At 41.4% G+C, this 23,755-nt stretch overlaps 1 protein-coding gene across 1 annotated transcript in view; it reads left to right on the top strand.

The window, feature by feature from the left end:
* LOC126355699 (cuticle protein 18.7-like) overlaps positions 1 to 23,755 on the top strand; it is a 72,847-nt gene that overhangs the window by 33,218 nt on the left and 15,874 nt on the right. The window contains exon 2 of the mRNA XM_050006067.1: positions 11,401 to 11,483. Within this exon, the coding sequence (XP_049862024.1) occupies positions 11,401 to 11,483 (83 nt within the window). The remainder of the gene's footprint in view (positions 1 to 11,400; positions 11,484 to 23,755) is intronic.

The following is a 23,755-nucleotide window of genomic DNA, read 5'->3' as shown; positions in this document are numbered from 1 at the left end:
ATCTCAACAGGTAAAAGCTGACGCTTGAAGTGTGTAAATCAAAGAAGAAGAACTAAAATTAGAGTTTGACAGGCTTTCTAATGTCATAACAATTAAATGGTATCAAATGAGTCCTATAATCAAACGAAATGCAGAAACACTCTTTAACATTCCGTCGACGACATGGTCTTTACAGATGGAACAGAAGGTCGGATTGAAAGAAGGTGGGGAGGGTAGGTTGGGGAATGAGGTTAAGCGTGTACTTGCCATAGGAATATTCACAGCTTCCGCCTTATACGACTTGCGGAAACAACATATCTGTACATGTACAAGTAGGAGAGGGACTGAACTGTTTCGAATGGTTGACTTCAGGATAAATGTACAGTTAATGGAAGACACTTGGGTACATTTGTGACAAATGTGCCAACCAGTTGCATGAAGAAGTTGTGCGAATCTCTGTGAGACCTCCGGCTAAGGAATTCACTGAAAGTAAATTCAATGGAACGCGTTTAAATTCCAGTCGTACTTGAAGAGAAATTGTCTTTGCACCGCTGGGTAATTTTCAGACTGACCTCGGCGTTCCAGGCGAGGCCTTTACACAAGAGTGAGAAAAAGTGGTGGCGGCAGACAAGGACTCGAGACACAGAGGCCTTTGGCCGCCGGCGCCCCAAATTCTGCAGTGATTAATGCAGTATGCACGCTGTGTGGCCATGACGCGTCTGGGCTGATGCATTTCAGTCAACGGAGGGAATATGCTTCAGATTAATCTGGTGCCGACTCCCTGTTGAAAGTCTCACCGTGAATGCACCACTTTTAGCTCAATGGCACTGTTTAGTTTCTCATTACGAACTTCACAATCTTCATGAAAGTATGTAATTATGCAGGCTTTCGTGGCCATCGTCACTGAAGTTAAAATCATCTAGATTATTAGGCAGCGTGTTCTAGCAGTAGTGGACACCATAAGATCCTGAGGTAGATCCCAGCAGAGGCGTCGAAACTTCGATCATTTTAGTAGAAATTTGATGCGGCCTAATAACCCAGAAGATTTTAAGTTCATTAAAGTAACTTATACTCACAGTCATTCTTTGTCAGGTAGCCTATAAGAAATGAAAAAAAAAATTACTTTGTATGTAAGTCATCTGAGTCTGCTTTCCAGTTCAGGTATAACACACTGAGAAAGTCACTGCAGAAGAGCAGTTTAAATAATTGTGTCACCTTTATCCTTCATCAGTAAACATCTACAAAGCAGAACTGGTGAATGCACTTCTTCCTTCCATATCTTCCGCTCGACTTCAGACCAAAATACCGAGTGTTTTCAGTAAGATCAACCCGAACTCACAATACTGAACCACGGTCCTTGCTGAGGTATGGTGGCTTCTGTTCCTCATCGATAGTAATGGTTCTACTATACTGGAGACATAACTGTGAAGAGAGTCGCAGCAGTCTGTTCAGGTGCTATTACTGGCAACAGTAAGGGTGAATTAATAATCTGGTTTTGTAACGTTAGCCAATATGCCCTTGATGCGTTGGTACCGCGAACCGCTGAAAGCAAGGGTAACTACGGCCGTCAATTTCCTCAGTGCAACATGTCTTCTTTATGGTTAAATGTCAATGAAATACCCTTCGGTAAAATATTCCGGAGGTCAAATATACGTCCATTCGTATCACTGGGCAAGCACTACACAGGAGTATTTCCTCACTCACTGACGTTCTACGGACCGCAAAGCAGACCGGCAGATTCCGCATACATAGTTTAGAGAATTTAAAAGGCTAAATGGACAAGTTTAAGTTAGACACAGTGTCACTTATTGAAATGCAGTTGCAGTAACAACGCGACTTCTGGTCAGGCCAGTACAGGCCCATAAATGCAAAAAAAAAAAAAAAAGTACGTAGAATGCAAATACAGGTCTAATAATTTATAAGAAAATGGCACTTATAACCTCGGCATTGTGTGCCCGTTAGCTCCAACTACTATTGAAACGTCCCCTTAGAAAAATAGTACAGGACTGTGCTTAAACTGACACACAATATTTTTTAGCGCAGCGGAATCTGACTTTCACTAATCGCTACAAAGAATGGCCCTGACTAACATTAACGTATACCTTTCACAAATCACTTACCTCACAAAAATCTTCGTTACTCGAACTACTGCAATACAGCGAGCGCCACTACTGCCAGCCAAATAAAAGATTCAAACTACTGAAGGCACTAACTACTGATTGGCATAGTTAGCAAATGAAAGATTTTGATAGAGAACAAACAATGTATTTACCCCAATAATGTTCAAAAGTCATAATGTATATAGCAGTTCATGACATCCAGTCTTACAAATTTCAAAACTCCGCCATCTCTCTCCCCACATCCACCACTGCTGGCGGCTTACCTCCAACTGCGCAACGCTACACGCTGTTAACAGCCAACTGCCCAACACTACAATGGCAGACAACAATGCAAACTAGCCACAGAGTGCGCACAGCACAGCCAGTGATTTTTCATACAGAGCGCTATGTGGCTTTACCAATAAGAAAACCTAAACAGCCTACTTACACTATGAACAGCGTAGTGAGCTGATTTTCATAACCAATATAGACACGAGGCCATCACATTAGTACAAGTTTATGTGCCAACTACCTCCGCAGATCATGAAGAAATCAAAATCATATATGATGAGACAAAAGAAATGAGGTAGCTAACGGAGACATAACTGTAATGTGATGGGTGATGGAATTCGATGGTAGGTATAGAAACAGAGGAAAAAATAGTAGGAGAACATGGGCGGGGACAATGGAACGTAAGGAGATGTAAATTTGTGAAAATTTGCACATTTCATTTTTTAATCATTATTAACGGTTTAAGAACCGTGAGAGATTGTTGTAATGATTATAAAGAATCATGCTCGACTGTAAATAGAAACCGGGTGTTGACCTAGGTTTCGGCGCGGATAAACAAGCCTTCTTCGGAATACACTAAAACTACAAACTGCCTAAAGAGGCATGGTGCAACAATAATACAGATCGCCCAAAACGGCAAAAGACTCGCATAAATTGTAAAAAAAAAAACGGTACGTGTGTACCATGTCAATAGCTGTACTTACCTCAAAAGTCAGAAGCATGCTTCCTCACCCCAGCTAACGATCGGTGGGTCGCCGGCTCTCAGGTAAAGTCATGGGTAATTTTGAATGGATAGCAAAGAAGGATGTTCCGTAGGATTTTACGCACCGTGCTCACAGATATGTCAAATTTTCGGCCAATTCTCCGTGCGCCACACGTTTGCACACCACCGCTCGTCTCCACCTGCATTGCTGTGGCCGCTGCTTCCACTGACGTCGATTCAATTCGTTTCCTATGTGTAACAGGTTGCACACGAAAAGAATCCGTCTTTTCGAATTTCCGAATCATTTTCTCCAGATCCACCGCAGTCGTCGGATCAACGCCGTTTTTCAAACCCTTCAGTGCCCGGAACTTCCGCAGAGCGACGTGTGCAAGTCCATCATTTTTGTAATACAGCTTTACAAGCAGAGAGCGATCCTGCATTGAGACAGTCATGGCGAACGTCGCAGATGCGAAAGGAGGAAAAACCGTGTAGCTGGCGTGTTTATACCAGCTTCAATGCGCATGACAGGTGTTCTCATTTACGTATTCTGACACATACAGCACTGTCTATTGATAAATTTTGACACTATTGATTTATTCTGCCATACGATTTCCCCTTCTACGATAACATTCCGTTGCAATTTGACGTCATTCTGACCAATGGTGTTACAGGGTTTTGAAAGTTTACCTTAAATTATAATCGCCCTGTTGAAACCTTCCCGTCTAATATTGGATGTGAAACCTTCCCGTCTAATATTGGATGAACGTTTGCTTGCTGACTGAACGCTGCGTCTCTTAAAATCTTTTAACTGCTGCTCTGTCAAGACTACCTGCTGATTATTACGACGAAACATAAAATGTGTTGTCGCCGTGGCCCTCAGTCGTTACCTGAAATTATTAAGACTGATTCTTACCTTTAATTATTTATACTGGATCGCCATCTGACTGCTACAGCAAACTGTGGAATGAATATACTTACTTCTCTTTAACATAATTATAAGCTGCTGGTGGAGTTTCATAATACTTTGTGACTGGAATTCTTTAAGTTGAAGTTAATTTAGATTTGATAAAAGCTGAAGCTCAGTTTAGACTTTTCTTTTAAGATAACAATAAATTCCGTAAAGCATTTACGTGAATGATTTTGGGATAGAAAATTCTTAATGCATTTAATCTGGTAGAAGTTAACTATATTCTGAGAACGATCTTGACAAACAATTACAAGGGGCATAGTTCCTTACAAAAATTCTTAAAAAGTAGCGTTGCGCTACATACCTAATTTTCCATCAAAATTACATAACTATATTCTGAGAACGATCTTGACAAACAATTACAAGGGGCATAGTTCTTTACAAAAATTCTTAAAAACTAGCATTGCGCTACATATAGCGAGTGGCTGGCGAGCACACCGCTTCTTTCAAAGTGTTAATTCATACCTCGCTTACAGCGACCTCCTCTCATGTCTCGCTAGCTACGACTGCCTCGTCTCACATCTTACTCGCAACTGCTCGCTTCCAACGCTCAATGCTACAAAAGTGCGGTCTCGCCGCCAACAATGGTTTTTGGTGCAGACAATCCCTGCTACCATTACAGATGTATTACTGCGCGCTGTTTCCCGCTCTTTCTCAAAATGTATCTATGCGCGGTTTCCCGCTCTTTCTCAATAATACACAATGCAATTTAATTAACAAAACAATTTAAATAAGAAACAGTTCAGATAATTACATGCTAAAACAGTTTAAATACGCCTATTACATAATTACATATGCCGCTACTCGGCTTTCTTAAAATTTTACTACGTTGTTGAGTCATATGGACTCAACATAAGTATAAAATTTGATTATAGAAAATAGTTTGAACAAAGTGTATACACAAATGCTGTCATACGAAATGATTTGTCTATCTCTAATAAAGAGAATATGTAAATAGAAAGGGTTTTAGTAGGAATTGTACATCAAGTAAAATTTGGTTCCCTTAAATTTAACAACAAGAATAAGAGTAAATGTGAAAATCAATATACAGATCATATGAAGCAATTGAAAGTTTACATTATGAAACATTTAATTCAAATTGGCATCTCTTAGTACCACAATTAAGGAAGGTACAAAAGGAATTGGATAGCATGGTCAAAGCACTGGCAACTGTCTGTGAATGCACTCAAAAGTCTGTTCCTTTCCCTCACATAGCACAACACCAGGTTTCGCCATGTGGTTCCATCATCGCCTTGCTCCATAGTTTTAGTGTACCCAAACACTAAGTACGTCGTCGAATAGCCTGAGTTGCCGCAGCCACATCAGGATTAAGTTCCATCTCCAATGGTCCATTAAGGTTGGTGGTGTGCATCTTGGTATGCAAACACCTATTGTCGTACATCATACTGTGGTGTGTATCTAGGTATGCAGGCACCAATTGACATACATCGGGCTGTGGTGTGCATCTAGGTATGCAAACACCTCGTCGAGAACATCATTGGTTGAAGTCACGTGTTTCACAATTCACTGATTCTGTGCTCAATAACCATGGGGATGCACAGGAATTAAGGTACAGGTAAAATTGTTTTGGCAATGGGTTCACGGACATTGTTGGTACCATAATTTGACTACCAAATAATTTTCCCTATGACAAAATATGTTGTGTCGTAATTTGTAACAATATGTAGTTTTAATTTAAGAATTCTTCCAGAAAATTATTCCCATATATAAAAGACATGAAAGTTCCTACTTATTCAGTATTTGATAGTATACAGATTTGTTATAGACAAGTACATTATTACTTATTCTGTATTTACATATCTTAGTTTCTTACATCATTAATTATAAATTTTGTTGACAATGCATTTCTTGACTTACTGTCCTAAAATTTTATCTTCCATTCAGGGGTGTAGTCGTCAGTTATGAGTCGTCAAATGTCAGGTCATAATATACAATAAAATTACTGCCATAAAATTATTTAAAGTATTCTTTTGCAGCTGAAAATTAAGGTAAACATTATTCTGGTTAGACATTGTAATGTGTGGTCCCCATCCATAGTGTTGCAATGTGTCACATGCTAGCAAAATTATTTCTTAACATTATACATTTCTTATATACTAACATAACATACACATTCTTCTTCTGCATCTGTGTCAACTCTCTGCATAACCTGTTATAAACATTCAGCATTAATTAACGTCAGCGCACGGCATGACTTATTATAAAATATTCAGTATTAATTATCGTCAGTGCACGGCATGACTTCAATAAACATCTTCTGGTACTTCTCGTCCGCTCCTGGCATGACCTATAAAACACTTTATCATAATATTAACTGCTGCAAAATCACGTCAGCTCCCGGCATGACCTATAAAATTTCTGTAATGACAATTAGCGTCAGCTATCTGCGTGACCTAAAGATTCACATCCTTATTCTAACTAAAACTACGTTTCATTTTGATGACGTGTGACAACAATGCTGCATTCTGGAATAAAGAGTACATGTTAATGTTACCACTAAAATAATTGATTAATGAACGATCTATATTATCAGTTTAGCTATTGCAAAAATCGACATTTTCTTAAGTAATTATGTCACGTTATAAAAAAAATTTCTTTCATTTATGAGCTCTCAGTGCACAAATTCATACGTCGTGTCGTTGTCTGCATGTTCTCTTTAAGTTAGGAAATGTTTCTCGTGTTTTTATTTGTCTTGGCTGGCGTAGCATCATTAAGTACTGCTGTGTTCTTTAAGGTACGGTGAAATATTAGCGGCCCGCTGCGTGTCGCGGCTTTGTTTGTTACTGAAACGCGCTGAAACTACCATTGTTGCATACTTACGTGTCACGCCGTCCTTTCGTCAGCTGAAATGCAAAAGTTTAAGTCAAGAAATGTTTCACGTTGGATACATGATGATTCCCTAATGATTTCTTCTTACGTAGCGTTTCCACATGCACTACATTAGCGTGTGGAATATTACGAACTCTGTAAGGGCCTGCATACAGAAGTTCGAATTTACGGCATCTGTGCTTACCTTTGTTGGAAAGAAAATGAGTGCGAATCAGTACTTTGTCGCCAATCTCGTACTTCTGTAGTCGACTTACCTGCTTCTGTTGTTTCTTCCGCCGATCTGCAGCTCTTTTAGTGTTTGCTAATGCTGTGTCTATTATTTCACAATGTCGAAGCCTACGCGTCTTAGTGAAACCTTCCCGTCTAATATTGGATGTGAAACCTTCCCGTCTAATATTGGATGAACGTTTGCTTGCTGACTGAACGCTGGGTCTCTTAAAATCTTTTAACTGCTGCTCTGTCAAGACTACCTGCTGATTATTACGACGAAACATAAAATGTGTTGTCGCCGTGGCCCTCAGTCGTTACCTGAAATTATTAAGACTGATACTTACCTTTAATTATTTATACTGGATCGACATCTGACTGCTACAGCAAACTGTGGAATGAATATACTTACTTCTCTTTAACATAATTATAAGCTGCTGGTGGAGTTACATAATACTTTGTGACTGGAATTCTTTAAGTTGAAGTTAATTTAGATTTGATAAAAGCTGAAGCTCAGTTTAGACTTTTCTTTTAAGATAACAATAAATTCCGTAAAGCATTTAAGTGAATGATTTTGGGATAGAAAATTCTTAATGCATTTAATCTGGTAGAAGTTAACTATAATCTGAGAACGATCTTGACAAACAATTACAAGGGGTATAGTTCTTTACAAAAATTCTTAAAAAGTAGCGTTGCGCTACATACCTAATTTTCCATCAAAATTACATAACTATATTCTGAGAACGATCTTGACAAACAATTACAAGGGGCATAGTTCTTTACAAAAATTCTTAAAAACTAGCATTGCGCTACATATAGCGAGTGGCTGGCGAGCACACCGCTTCTTTCAAAGTGTTAATTCATACCTCGCTTACAGCGACCTCCTCTCATGTCTCGCTAGCTACGACTGCCTCGTCTCACATCTTACTCGCAACTGCTCGCTTCCAACGCTCAATGCTACAAAAGTGCGGTCTCGCCGCCAACAATGGTTTTTGGTGCAGACAATCCCTGCTACCATTACAGATGTATTACTGCGCGCTTTTTCCCGCTCTTTCTCAAAATGTATCTATGCGCGGTTTCCCGCTCTTTCTCAATAATACACAATGCAATTTAATTAACAAAACAATTTAAATAAGAAACAGTTCAGATAATTACATGCTAAAACAGTTTAAATACGCCTATTACATAATTACACTGTATAACATATATTTCCGCAGCTATAAAACGATTATACAGATATGTCTATGTTGATCTAATGAATAAATACACTACAGGCCATTTCATTGCTACACCAAGAAGAAATTCAGACCATGAACGGGTATTCATTGGACAAATATATTATACTAGAACTGATATGTGATTAGATTTTCAAGCAATTTGGGTGGAGAGATCCTGAGAAATCAGTACCCACCTGTGGCCGAAATAACGGCCTTAATACGCCTGGGCATTGAGTCAAACAGAGGTTGGATGGCGTGTATCGGTACAGCTGCCCATGCACCTACAACACGATACCACAGTTCATCGAGAGTAGGGACTGGCGTATTGTGATGAGCCAGTTGCTCGGCCACCATTGACCAGACGTTTTCAATTGGTGAGAGATTTAGAGAATGTGCTGGCCAGGGCAGCAGTCGAACATTTTCTGTATCCAGAAAGGCCCGTACAGGACATGCAACGTGCGGTCGTGCATTATCCTGCTGAAATGTAGGGTTTCGCAGAGATCGAATGATGGGTAGAGCGACGGGTCGTAACACATCTGAAATGTAACGTCCACTGTTCAAAGTGCCGTCAATGCGAAAAAGAGGTGACCGAGACGTGTAACCAATGGCACCCCATACCGTCACGCCGGATGATACGCCAGTGTGGCGATGACGAATACACGCTTCCAATGTGCGTTCACCACGATGTCGCCAAACATGAATGCGACGTTCATGATGCCGGATTCATCCGAAAAAATGACGTTTTGCCATTCGTGCACCCAGTTTCGAGTACACTATCGCAGGCGCTCCTGTCTGTGATGCAGCGTCAAGGGTAACCGCTGCCATGGTCTCCGAGCAGATAGTCCATGGTGCTGCAAACGTCGTAGAACTGTTCGTGCAGATGGTTGTTGTCTTGCCATCGTCCCCATCTGTTGACTTAGGGATCGAGATGTGGCTGCACGATGCGTTACAGCCATGCGGATAAGATGTCTGTCGTCTCGACTGCTAGTGATATGAGGCCGTTGGGATCCAGCACGGCGTTCTGTGTTACCCTCCTGAACCCACCGATTCCATATTCTGCTAACAGCATTGGATCCCGACCAACGCGAGCAGCAATCTCGCGATAAGATAAACCGGAATCGCGATAGGCTACAATCCGACCTCTATCAAAGTTGGAAACTTGATGGTACGCATTTCTCCTCCTTACACGAGGCATCACAGCATCGTTTCACCAGTTGTGTATGGGAAATCGGTTGGAAACTTTCCTCATGTCAGCACGTTGTAGGTGTCGCCACCGACCCCAATCTTGATCGAATGTCTGAAAAGCTAATCATTTGCATATCAAAGCATCTTCTTCTTGTCGGTTAAATTCGCGTCTGTAGCACTTGTTAACTAATAAGAATGTTGAGTTTTTTTTAACGAGTACGTCACATGACACTTCATAAAGCTCATTTATTAATGTGTGAACAACACGATAAACTATGATGTGAGTGTAGTATTCGCCACGGTGGCCAAGTCACAGGACGTTGGCAGCAGCCAGAGAGCGGTGCCGCGGTTCCCAGGAGACCAGCAGTGGGTGACGTCACGTCCTGCACTGGCCGTTTGTTTAGGTGCGCTCGCTGCATACCATTAGCACGGAGGGAGTTACGGCCACGTGAACCTAGACGCCCGGATCCACCGCGGCGCAGTGTTTACGGTCGGCGGCAGCTTTCACCCACGCCGTGCCAAACGGGCCGACGCGCTGGAGTCTGGCTGGTGCACTAGCGCTTGCTGGCCGAATGGTAAAGCGAAAGCGAAGCAATGCCTACCTGCCAGTTTAAATCGTAGACCTACAAAGGAGTTGCCCAATACCTCGCCTGAACTCTTACGTCAATGCGTTCAATCTAAGAAAGCCGTCATGTTTTTGTCATCATTTACGTAAAACGACGGCCAGTCGAAGAACCTCAAGGTGTTTGTGGATTAAGTAAATAGATTATGTGGCCAAACAAATATTTAAAAAAAACTGCTGTTTTGAAACTGTGACCTAGATTTGTAGAAATGTTTCTTATTTCTGGGAAGAATGCAGAATACAAAGGAAAGTAGAGAGAATATGATGTTGTTTAAAGAATATTGGGTAGTAATTAGACAAATGCAATAGAAAGTGAACCGAAGAGGACTTGGCGAGGATGGAAGTTCACCAAAAAAGTGGGCTTGAGAAGAAGAAGTACATTGGTGTTACTTAAGTTAACGAATTTGTTGCGAGGCTCGCTAGAAAATTAAGACGTCTCCCACAAGTAACAATGGTGTTGTTGTAGTGTGCACAAATCTTTGCTATCCTACGTCATATTTGATAATCTCCCATTAAAATCATTGTGAATAAGATACTCAGTAACTGCTTTTCTTCCTATTTCTGTCCAACAGAAGATCCTGATGTGTCGTTAAAATATTTTTTAAGTAAGTATGTGATTGTGATGTAAGAAGTTTTGTTTCAGTTTACGGATAACAGACAAGAAATAATCGTTGAATATCTTACGTCTACCGTCAATGTTAGTAATATTAATCTTTCAAATTTAAATGCATTGGTAAGTAAACAGGTTTATTTTTGTCCACATTGGTTTCCCTGGGGGGTCCGTAACTCGTTAACTGCAAATGCCGGAAAATCTTGCTTTCCCACCTTTCCCCATTCCTACATTGCGCTCCATCTTTAATGACATCAACGGGATGTTAAACCTTTATCATCCAACCTGCTAGGTGACTTGTGTGATAAATGAATAGGTGAAAATCATAATGGTATAGGTAGCATAGAGTTTATTGTGACAAAAACGACTTAAACATTTCAGTGTGTATATAAGGTCACGGGTAATAGAAAATGAAACAAAAGATTTATACAAAGTTTTACTCTTCGGGGACATATAATTGATAAGTATCTGAAGGTCCTTGGTGAAAGTCCTTATAGTTCAAAATATCGATAAAGTTCACTGGTGTCATTACGGTTTCAAAATGTTTTCATAATATGTCCCTTGTATCACTGTGCCTTCAAAGAACAAACTCTTACCTCTTACTTGCTTTCATTCGCTTCATCACGATCACAGTTGTCAGGGTAGCACTCTTCGCCTCCTGGCTGTGCAGTGGAATGTGGAAAGTGTGAAAGATGATGCTGACTTCTGCCACGACGACGAGGACGACCACAACAGCGACCACGGAGTCCTCTGGTGAGCTCTGGATCGGTGTTAGACTCTTAAAGTGGTTGCGGTACACTGGAGGAATAAACTGGAACAATGACGTCAAGTCATCAGCTTTTGCTTGCTTCAAACATATTGCTCCATGTCGAGTAGTGGAAGTTGTTCAGGTAATGTTCCAGACCTACATCGAAGTGCAACATTTACTTTTCGAAATTGTATGTTTTCATTCAAGATCTCCTGATGAAGAAAGCTTATGTTTCAGCTTTCCTGTATTGCGTCCTTCTGTGTCAGCCGGTTAACCTTTTGCTTCTCAGTGTCTGTTTTTCAGTTCATGAGAAGTTTTGCAATTGGTTCTGTAGATAAAAAATCTTATTCCTTCATTTCTTTCACGTGGAATGGCGCCCGGGCATTTTCTACAAGCTTCGTCTAATCCTGTGGCACAAATATAAAATGGGTTTACTATTTCTTCCTCTTAATATGAATACAGTCAGCATCATTTTCAAGGTAACTATGTCGAGGCGATTATTTGATTTCAGGTATCAATGTAAGCAATAACGTGTTTAATATCAGGTGGTAATGATTTTACATACTTAAGTAAGCAAGAACCAATTTCTGAAGGTCCAAGTGAGGCAGTATTTTCAGACTACTTATACACGAATGCAAGATCTGTTCTACAGTCATGTATTCCAAGATTAAATGTCCAAATCTGTCTCTTGTAGTAAATAGCACTGGTTGCTAGCAATGGAGTTGGAAATGTTTTTTCAAGGCCGAAGGGAAGTACATGTCTTGAGCCTTCTGTGTATCTACTTTCTTAGCGGCTCTTGCTTGCCAAACGTTCCTTAGTGGAAGTTATTTCTCCAACTTTAGCTTGTTTATTTTACGGGTATCTACCTCCGCCTTGATTAAATTTTCTAATCGGTCACAAGCATTGCAGGTGTCACTCCTTAGCTTATAATATGATAGATTAAATTCAGAATTGAACACTTTACCGTAAATTCAGGCCTTACTGACAAAATGTTTTCTTCCTCACAAAAAGTGGCTCTGAGCGCGATGGGACTTAACTTCTAAGGTCATCAGTCCCCTAGAACTTAGAACTACTTAAACCTAACTAACCTAAGGACATCACACACATCCATGCCCGAGGCAGGATTCGAACCTGCAACCGTAACGGTCGCGCGGTTCCAGACTGTAGTGCTTAGGACCGCTAGGCCACCACGGCCGTCTTTTCTTCCTCATACTTCTTAATATAAAGCATATACATTTTTGAGGTAGATAACTCTGGCGACAGGTATTTCCTGTGAGAATTATGTTTACGAGAATAGTGACCTGTGTAATGAGGAAACCTTTTTATGTGGTCCCTTGAATACTGAAAAACATTTGTTTTAAATGTAACTGCGTGCACTGATGACAAAGATTAACCAGTTTTGTCGAGTGTCCTTTCAAACAGAGTTTCTGATTGTTTGGGCGAAGGAGAAAACAAATAACTGTAATCAACGAAAATTTCTGAAAGAGACTGTACAAAATAATTTTGCTCTTTTACCATTTTGATGTTTCAAAGTTAAATTGTATCAAGTATCAGAGGAAATTGTCGCGGTGACAGTCGTAACATCACAAACTATATTTCGAAAGGTACAGGTCTGGTACTAAATTCATTGTGTCGGACAGGGGCTTCATCCTGGATTTTTCGGCTTACCGCGAGCGATCGCTTTGACCGGGTTCGATTCCCAGCTGGACACAAACTTTCGTATGCCACTGCTGAATCACAAATCATTTCAAGAAATTCAGTGAATTAATTGCGAAGTATTTCCGAAAGCTGTGGACCGTTAACAGAGTCTTTTCTTTCAGACATGTATGTAAATAAACTATAACATATTCTTTATAATCATTTCATAAGGAAAGGGCCCGTTTCACCAGAAATACCATTCGATGAAAAACTTCCTTGATTGGCTAAATAGATACAAGGAACTTAATACAGGTAGGGGTTTGATGAAAAGAGATGCCAATAGTGGTTTTCTAGTGTCCCTGGTTTTAGCCACTTCGTAAGATAGTTTATCATGTTGCAGATGCTACTAATACTACCATAGAAGCCTGTGTAAAGTAAATTTACTTTACTTCACGTCCATGGTAAAAAAATTTTATGTCATCAGACTACCGGTTTTTATAAAACAGATCTGAAGATGATCGTCGTTGACCGAAACCTGTAGTCTGATGACATGAAAATTTGACTGGCTGTTTTTATAAAGCAGAACTGAAGATGGACATCATAGATCGGAACCGGTAGTCTGATCGCATAAAAATTTTATCCATAGACGTGAAGCAAAGGAAATTAGTTCCATTTTTGGGTCACTGTTCAATTCGCGACCATGTCGCAGCTTGTGAAGCCTGTATAAAGGTTCCCAGTACATAGTATTTGATCAAAAGCATCCAGACACTCTGATGTAATGCGAAATTCGCCAGCACATGCCACAACAGGCTGACCCATCCCAAAAGAAGCAGGTGTGGAATAATGTCATTAGAGAAGCGGTAACAGCAAGATATGTCAGTCATTAGAGCTGTGCAACTTCAGTCATCCGATGTCACCTGGGTGACAATTTCGTCATGGACACTTCTACATATCTAAAGCTCCCCAATTCGACTACTGCTGACATGGTTGCGAAGAAGAAGTGCGAAGAAACAACCACAGATAAACCAAGACCAGAGAAAGCTTATGTACCTACGATCAGGAACCATCGAGTATTGCGGAATCTGGTTATAAAAAATCCCATGACATCAAGAGAAGGAATCATTCTTGTGTGCCAAAGAGGCACCAGCAGTCCAGCTGGCACAATGACTGTGTGGACGAAGTTAAAAGAATGGAGCAGCTCCTCGTAAGTCTCGCATTTCTATAGTCATTTCTCAGCGACGCCTGAATTGTCGTGAAGAATGACACCAATGGACGGTGGATGACTGGAAAAGAGTGATTTGGACTGATGAACCTTGAAGTATCCTGTGGCAAGTCGATGGAAGGGTTTGGGTTTGGTGAATGCCTTGATTCTTCGTGGTTATGGTGTGGTCCCATTATTACTCTTAAAAAGAAGTTAAATCCGGAACGATATGAACACACATTACAGCATTGGTACTGCGTAAAGTAGAGGAATATCTCGGAGATGATGGCTGTATCAACAAGACAACGCGGTCGACTTGTAAAGCGACAGATTTGAGGCGATGGTTTGTGGACAACAACATTCCTGACTGGTCTGCCCAGAGTCCCGAACTCAATACAATGGGAACCCTTTGGGATGATTTAGAAAGTCGACTTCACTCAATACATCAGCGCCCTATGTGACACCCTTCTTTGGGTTTGGCGCTTCTGCGTCTACATCTACATACATACTCCTCAATCCACCATTTGGTGCGTGACGGAGGGTACCTCGTACCACAACTAGCATCTTCTCTCCCTGTTCCGCTCCGAAACAGAACAAGGAAAAAATGACTGCCTATATGCCTCTGTACAAGCCCTAATCTCTCTTATCTTTGTGGTCTTTCCGTGAAATGTAAGTGGGCGGCAGTAAAATTGTACTGCAGTCATCCTCAAATACTGGTTCTCTAAATTTTCTCAGTAGCAATTCACGAAAAGAACGCCTCCTTTCCTCTAGAGACTCCCACCTGAGTTCCTGAAGCATTTCCGTAACACTCGCGTGACGATAAAACCTACCAGTAGCAAATCTAGCAGCCCGCCTCTGAATTGCTTCTATGTCCTCCCTCAATCCGACCTGATAGGGATCCCAAACGCTCGAGCAATACTCAAGAATAGGTCGTATTAGTGTTTTATAAGCGGTCTCCTTTACAGATGAACCACATCTTCCCAAAATTCTACCAATGAACCGAAGACGACTATCCGCCATTCCCACAACTGCCATTACATGCTTGTCCCACTTCATATCGCTCTGCAATGTTACGCCCAAATATTTAATCGACATGACTGTGTCAAGCGCCACACTACTAATGGAGTATTCAAACATTACAGGATCCTTTTTCCTATTCATCTGCATTATCTGTAGTTTAGATTTAGCTGCCATTCTTTACACCAATCACAAATCCTGTCCAAGTCATCTTGTATCCCCCTACAGTCACTCAACGACGACACCTTCCCGCTTGAAGAGGAACAGACGAAGAGTGGATACCCCACATATTAATGCCCACTGATGGGTGCCCCGATACTTTTGATAATACGCTGTAGAAGTACGCTGGCGATCTAGAAGTGTTGATTTCCGCGGACAAAAAGAAAGGGACGAAATTCCCTGCTGTCGAGGTAGGCAGTTTCAGATCGCGAGGACGAATGCCGCTCAGGGCCGTGTGAGCGCCGCGCCTGAGTGAGGCCTCCGCCTGCACACATGTGCCGGGCGTGCCCGGCTGGCTACCGCTGTCTGAGGAGGGCCGCGTGGTGTGGTGCTGGCAGGCCCCCACAAACGCACGAGTGGTCGACTGTGCACAGCGGACAAATTGAATAGCTGGGCGGCGGCCATTAGAGTGGTTTATACATCGCTTTTGGTTATAAAATGCCTTCCCTTGAGTTAGGTCACATGCCTCCTTTATATACGTTACAATATACTTTTTAATTTATCAACAAGCAGCAATTAGTCACTGTTTATGAATTTATCTTACGTACTATATGGAATTTGCCGTTGCCAAAAGTTATGTACTGGACCCCTAGCATTTTTCGTAGTTCATTTGCGATAGATGTACGAAAAAGGCATCAAAATACTCGAAGATTTGCGCACTATATTAATAGATATTTTCTGATTCTACCTTGCTTTAGATCTAATGACGAGAAGTGCGTTATATATGGCATAGCGCTTTGGCAACTGACGACCAAATTATCAACTTTCAACCTAGCCTAGACCATGAAAACACTACCTATCAGCCAACTTTCTTCAAAACCATCAGAACATATAAAAAGTTATTCTATAGGTCGGAAATCTTGCCTCCTGAAAGCGTGTAACCATTTTTGTAACAGCTGTGGTTTTGAGAAAGGTAACCTGCAAATAGATGCACAGACATTATGCTAATACCGTGTTACAAAAACATTTATTAAGCAAGTGCACTGACATACAAATGAAATATTCGTTCCTTTCTCGAATTTATTTCTACAATTAATCGCTGCACAACTCTTCACCATTGTGCTTCTTTTGATTGGAACGCACTGAGAGTAGAATTACGAGTAACTAATACTGCATGTACGCCCCAACAAATATACAACGTTGAATCAGGGTCTTCATAAACAACAATACTACACAACACATCAGACTACAACCACTATAACGGCATCCAGCCGAAGGTTCAAATTATCCCGCGACTGCAGCGCTATAAGTGAGTCTAGTTATTTTTTACAAGGTCTTTGGGGGGTGGCGACGGTGGCCGCTCATTCGCAAAGAGGTCACTGCTGCTCACCTCGTGGCTTATAACTGAGGCCTAACACGTTACTGGCTTTTCCCGCTGTGCTTCCTCCACGTTGTCGGGCAGAATATACCCTGAGATGACAGCAGTCAGGCCGGCCGGTGTGGACGAGCGGTTCTAGGCGCTTCAGTCTGGAATCGAGCGAAGGCTACGATCGCAGGTTCGAACCCTGCCTCGGGCATGGATGTGTGTGATGTCCTTAGGTTAGTTAGGTTTACGTAGTTCTAAGTCTAGGGGTCTGATGACCTCAGATGTTAAGTCCCACCACAGTGCTCAAAGTCATTTGAACCATTTGACTTCAGTCATGGGATACCTCGTAATATCTTGTCTGACTTCCTTTTGCCCCACGTATTGCAGCAACTCGACGTGGAGTTGAACTCAGTATGTCATTGGAAGTACCAAGGGGAATTACTGAGCCGTGCTGTCTCTATAGCCATCCGTAACTGCAAAGGTGTTGCCAGCGCAGGATTTCGTCCACGAGCTGACTTCTTGATTTTGTCCCATAAATGTTCGATGGGATGCATGTCTGGCGATCTGGGTGACAAAATCATTCCTTAGACTGTCCAGAATGTTCTTCAAACCAACCGCGAACAACTGGGGCCCAGTGACATGGCACATTATCTTTCACAATGATTCTATTATTGTCCCGAAACATGAAGTTCATGAATGGCTGCAAATGTTCTCTAAGCAGCCGAACATATAGAGAACCCATTCCATTCCATTTAAACACAGCCATGGAGCCACCGTTATGGAGCCACCATCTGCTTGCACAGTGCCTTGTTGACAACTTGCGTACACGGATTTGAAGGATCTACACAACACTCGAACCCTCTAACTAACTGAAAACGGAACTCGTGTGACCAGGCCACGGTTTTGCAGTCGTCTAGGTTCCAAACGAGATGATCACGAGACGAGGAGCGGCGCTGCAGACGATGTGTGCAGTTAGTAAAGGCACTAGCGTCGGTTGTCTGCTGCCGTAGTCCATTAACGCCACATTTCGCCGCACTCTCCTAATGGATACGTTCGTCGTATGTCCCGCTTTGATTTCGGTTATTTCATGCAAAGCTCGTAGTTTGTTAGCACTGACAATTCTACGCAAACGCCCCTGCTCTCAGTCGTTAAGTGAAGGTTGTCGGCCACCGCGTTGTCCGAAGTGAGAGATAATGTCTGAACTTTGGCATTCTTCACATACTCTTGACACTGTGGATCTCAGAATACTTAATTCCTTAATGATTTTCGAAAAGGAACGCCCGATGCATCTAGCTCCAACGACGACTCTGTGTTCACTTTCTGTTAACTCCTGTCTTGCGGTCGTAAACATCTCGGAAACCTATTGACTTAAATCGCCGAGTACAAATGACAGCTCCGCCAAATCACAAACTTTTTATATCTTGTGTACACGTTACTACAGCCATGTTACTTTATCCAATTTGGTTGCAGAACACTGCAGATGTTTTTGTAAATTACATTGTAGGAAAATCTGCGACCAGTTATAGATATTTTTAACGATTTTATTGTACCACAACTGGTTTCGGGACAGACTCCATTGTCGGATGGTAGCGTTGAGTTCCTTGCAAGTTTTACATTTGCGTCCTAACATTTAACAAAGTTTCTGTAATGTATAGTTTACGAGGGATTTTACATTTGCGTCCTGAAATGTAAGACATTTTTGTGATTGTGTGGTTTTGTACCTATAACTGCCCTATAGGCCTACCTTGTACTTACTTCATGGAAAAGCCTTCCTTTACATATTACAAGGCATAGGTTTGATGTGTGTGGTTTTTGAAAGGAAAAAAAGGGCTACAAGCATCAATCCTCTGGCTTTAAATACGTAAAGGAGAGCTTTTTATGAAGTACGTAAAATGTATAGAGCATAAGCGTAAAGCTATATAATCACAGCAACTTTATTATGTTTTAGGATGCAACTATAAAAACTTTTCTAAACAGTCTATCAGAAAAACCTTTCTTTATATTTTAGGAAATATGTCATCGAGACCATCTGACGATGGGCTCCGGTTCGAAAATAATAATGATAGAAGAAAATCATTTCAGAACAACTTGTGGCTAGTTTCAGTATTTTCTACAGTGTAATCTATATATTTTCATATCGCTTATGTCACCTCAGGGTACATACAAATTTGTATAATTCAGATATGACAGGTAATATTAAATAAAGAAAAACAGCGAAAGGAAGAATATATATTAGGAATGATTCGTCACAACACATGTTTTGTGAATGAAAAGCCGATGATAGCTTAATTCACGTTGAGAATGACACTGTACTATGCAATGTTCACAGAAACTGCGTATGCGAATCCTAATACATCGGTTAAATACAGCGTATTAATTAAATACTCTGTACAGCTTGTTTCTTACTTGATTCCCTGACAATTCTGTAATGAATAATTGGCATAAATTGGATATGAGGATTATGGGATAAGCAAAAGCTTCAGCGAGCTGCATGTCCAGATGATGTAGGTAGACTTAAAAGTAAGTTTGACAGTACCCACACGAATGACTTCTTTGTTTGGTCACCACGAATGCCCTCTTTACCTGCGCTAGTCTGTTTACTATGTCCTCCGTACTACATCCGTCCTGGGCTATTTTGCTTCGAAGGTAGCGGAACTCTTAACTTCGTCTTCTCGTAATCACCAATTTTGATGTTAGTCTTCTCGCTGTTCTCATTCCTGTCACTTGTCATTTATTTTGCCTTTCTCCAGTTTACTCTAATCCAGATTCTGTATTCATTAAACGGTTAATTCCATTCAAGAGATCCTGTGATGCTTCTCCGCTTTCACTTGTCATCAGAAAATCCCATCATTGGTATCATTTTAATCTGAATTTCAATCCTGTTATTGAAACAGTCTTTTATTTCCTACATTACTTCTTCGATGTACAGTTTGAAGGGGCTATAGCAGTCCGGCTTACACCGTTTCCCACACTACGTTCTCGGTCGTTCAGTCTTACTGATTCCTCTTGGTTCTCGTATATATTGTATAATATCCGTCTTTCCCTATAGGTTACTCTTATGTTTTCTCTTAATTTCGAACAGCTTGCACTATTCTATGTTTTGGAACACTGTTTCTAGGTTGACAAATCTTGAGTTTTCTTCACTCTTGCTTCCATTATCAAGCGCAATGTAGGAACTACCTATCTGGTGACTTTAAAGTTCCTATAGCCGAATTGTTTGTCATTCAGCGGATCTTCAGTTTTCTTTACTACCCTTCTGTATATTATTCTTGTCAGCAGCTTTTATGAATGAACTTTTAAGCCGATTGTGCTATGGCTCCCGCACTTAACTGTCCCCGCTGTATTCGGAATTGTGTGGATGCAATTTTTGAATTGTGTGGATGACATTTTTCCAAAAGGCTGATGGTATGAGGCCAGTCTCACAGGTTGTACATACAAACTTGAACAGTCGTTTGAATGCTAGTTCCCCCAACGATTTAAGAAATCGCGATGGAATATTATGTATCACTTCTCCCATATTTCATCTCATGACCTCCACAGCTCTTTTAAATTTTGTCTCTAATACTAGATCCCACACGTCTTCAATATCGACTACAATTTATTCTTCCATCATGTCATCAGACGAATCCTCCCCCTCAGAGAACCTTTCAGTGTGCTCATCCATCCAATCAGCTCTATTCTCTGCGTTTTATAGAGGCACTCCCATTGCCCTTCGTACACGATGGTAAGGAGAGGTGGGCTACGGAATCGCGTGGCAACTGTAGTCGCAGGAAAGTTGGACAGTAGCAGGAATGATTAGTGAACAAATTAGCACAGTAAGCAGAAGGCATACTTAACTTGTGTTTGTCAAACCGTATGAAGACTCGTTACAAGCAGTGCAGCTAGAAGTAGAGCACAGTTAAAAAAGCAGCAGCTAGGATGAGGCTCTGTGGACCATAGCACGAACGATTGTGTCGGAGCCGCGTCTAGGTGGTACCTGTGTAGCATCACGCAGCAGACAGGGTGCAAGTGCCAATGGCTGTGTGGGTATTGCCGCCCGTCCTCTACCACGGCGACAGATGGCGCTCATACTCCACAGCTGCTGGGCGCACAGGTTCAGTGGGCGCGCACCACAGAGTCCGCCAGATCCCACACGGCCGCTATCGGCGTCTGACGGAAAGAAGTATAGCCATTTCCAACTGTAAGACGCCCGTGTAATGGTATCGATATGTGATACTACAGTTATCATCCTTGCCTTTAGTTTCGTCGAAGATTGTTCTGACTTTTCGGTATTCTAAGAGAGTCCTCTAGATGATTACTTCTTTTCAAATTTCTTCACATGTTTCCCACAGTCATTTCGACTTGGCTACGCTATACCTCCTATTTACGTTGTCGTCTTCCTGTATCTCTCTGCCTGTTTTTTTGCTTTCTTCTGTCTATAATCAGTTGAAATATTTTTCTCCTGCACAAGGTGGCCTCAGAGCAAACTTCCTTGTACATACCTATGTCCGTCCAACATCTGTGAATGCCCTTTTTAGAGATGTCCACTCCACTTCAACTGAACTATCTACGCTGATATTGCTTATTGTAGTGTCCACAAACTTCGCAAACTTCAAGTGGGTATCATCATTCCTCAGTACTTCAGTATTCCACTGACTTACACAGTCTGCTCTTCTTCATTGCTTAATTGTGTTTTTGGTCTACATCTAGACCTGTGTACACCTTACAATCAAATATCTGATTTCTGAATCTCTGTGGAACAAAGATATAATTCAGTTGAAATCTTCCCATTTCTCCTGGTCTTTTAAGTAAACTTCCTCCCCTTGTGATGCTTTACCAGAAAATTCCCTACCACCATCTGAAATTTGTTTCACTACACAGATGGCTTTCTCCTCCCTTATTCTCATTGTACCGGCAGACTCTGAGCCCCACGGACACATCAGCAGAGGCGGCAGCAGCAGCAGCAGCAGCTGTACTTGCCTGATACACAGTCATTTATTTTCTGGTTTTGTAACGTGCTTCTGCAAAGGAGTGAGCTGTACCTGTGCATTTTAATGTGTAGACTAGTGGTTAGCACATTACTATAAGTTTTTGTTTTTACATTCGTATCCTTGTGTACGGCAGCTTCCTAGTGTAATTTCCCCATCGTCAGACCGCACCACTAACCAGGAAAGTACTTGGGCTCGAACAAACAGATCTGTATGAACGTTTGGTTACAGGACCATTATGTACCTCTAAAGGTGCTGGCTGGTGTCGTTTTTCTAGAAAAACTCTGCAGTCATGCTCCAGATATCACTGTAGATGTAACTGTAGACGCCATACGCAATGCTGCAATCGTAACTATAAATGTAAATGCGGAATGTCAATAAAATGCTCCGAGCAATACGAATGACTGCAAAACGCACAGTGAAGAAATGCAAGTTGATCGCACGGCGTATTTGCACATTCTATAATATCAGTGTTGAACGCCACGTCAGTGACACTTTCGAAGTTGTCCACTGGTTCACCAATATCGAAGCCAGCGTTCTGCCACGCGTAACGAAGCACTGGTCTGTATACTCCCGCATATAACTGATTGTAAATGACAGAATGCATATTCATGATAAAGAATCTGTGGTGCAATTTCGGCTGCATATTACTGGAACGTAGTTTAATGAAGTCTGTTATTCTCTTGGCATATATTTTATATTGCCTGAAGAAATGCACATCCAGAGATTGTGCATATTTTGTAGTTCTAGGCGGAATGATTTTTAAATCTACATGTTTGCCGCGAGATGCTTCCAGTAATACTCGTTCATCCTTATGTCCAGACCAGGATTCACAAACTACTAATGACTTTCTCGACAAACGTGGATTCAATACTGACAGAAAAAAACGTCTTCAGATGTTGTTTCGTCATCTTCCCACTCACACTTCCTTCCACGACGACATTTGGAGGGCACTCCTTGATACGCGGGGTCCAAACTTTCCACTGGATTCTTGGAAGCAAATATAGAGTTTGTCTGCCAATCGTCCGTCCACTGATATAGCAACGTCGCTCCTGTAACTATGTGTTGCGCAGTTAACTGATTGCAACATCGCGACAGTGTTCCTCTCCCCTTTCATGGATAGTCTTCTGTCACAAGAAAGTTCATAGTTGAACTGACTTTGATCACAGTTCCATACAGAACTAATATCGATGTTTTCTCTCGTGATATGCTCATTGATGTCAGCAACAAACGTTTGAGCTCTTTCAATCAGCTCTACTTCGTCATCCTTATCTTTTGGTGCTTGGAGCATAGTGATACGGCGTGATGTTATCCTAAACACCTTTTTCAAATTAGTAATAAATCCTAGTTAAGCTGTCAAGTTCGCACACCCGAGATTTCTGACTACGTTCAATGCTCAATGTTGTAGATGCCAATGATGAACGGCGGAATCGCATTCACGCGCTTCATCGAATTTAGCCATTACACGCTCCTTAATGGTCTTGAACAGCAGTGTACTATTTTCTTTGAAAACTGTATTACCTTCTCTTTTCTTTACCACGTAATCCAGTATGTTTTTAATATTGCTTTTAGACTTCAGTTTAAGGTATCTTTTCAGAAGCTTGTCGTATGTGTCGAAATATATTACGTAATAATCATCGTACATGTTCTCCAGTGTGTTGTCATTAAACGCCGTGATGATACCTGCAACTTTAACCTTCTTCTTGGGAGACGGTTGGTACTCACTGTCACTGCTTCCATCGCCTCTTCCCGCTCTTGCCGTTGCACTACCGTTTGCAATGAGTTGATCGTCATTATCATCCCTATCATTATCATTATGTGTTAGTGTTACAACAGTATCTGTTTCTAAGTTATGCTCATCTTTCTGCACTATAATAGATACCAGAAAACATGCGAACGGTTCGTCTTCTACACCAATACCATCTTCAC

This window comes from Schistocerca gregaria, chromosome 3 (genome assembly GCF_023897955.1).
Source record: "Schistocerca gregaria isolate iqSchGreg1 chromosome 3, iqSchGreg1.2, whole genome shotgun sequence".
Lineage (NCBI taxonomy): Eukaryota > Metazoa > Arthropoda > Insecta > Orthoptera > Acrididae > Schistocerca > Schistocerca gregaria.
The sequence above is the reverse complement of the archived record's forward strand: the minus strand, read 5'-3'. Positions and strand labels throughout refer to the sequence as shown.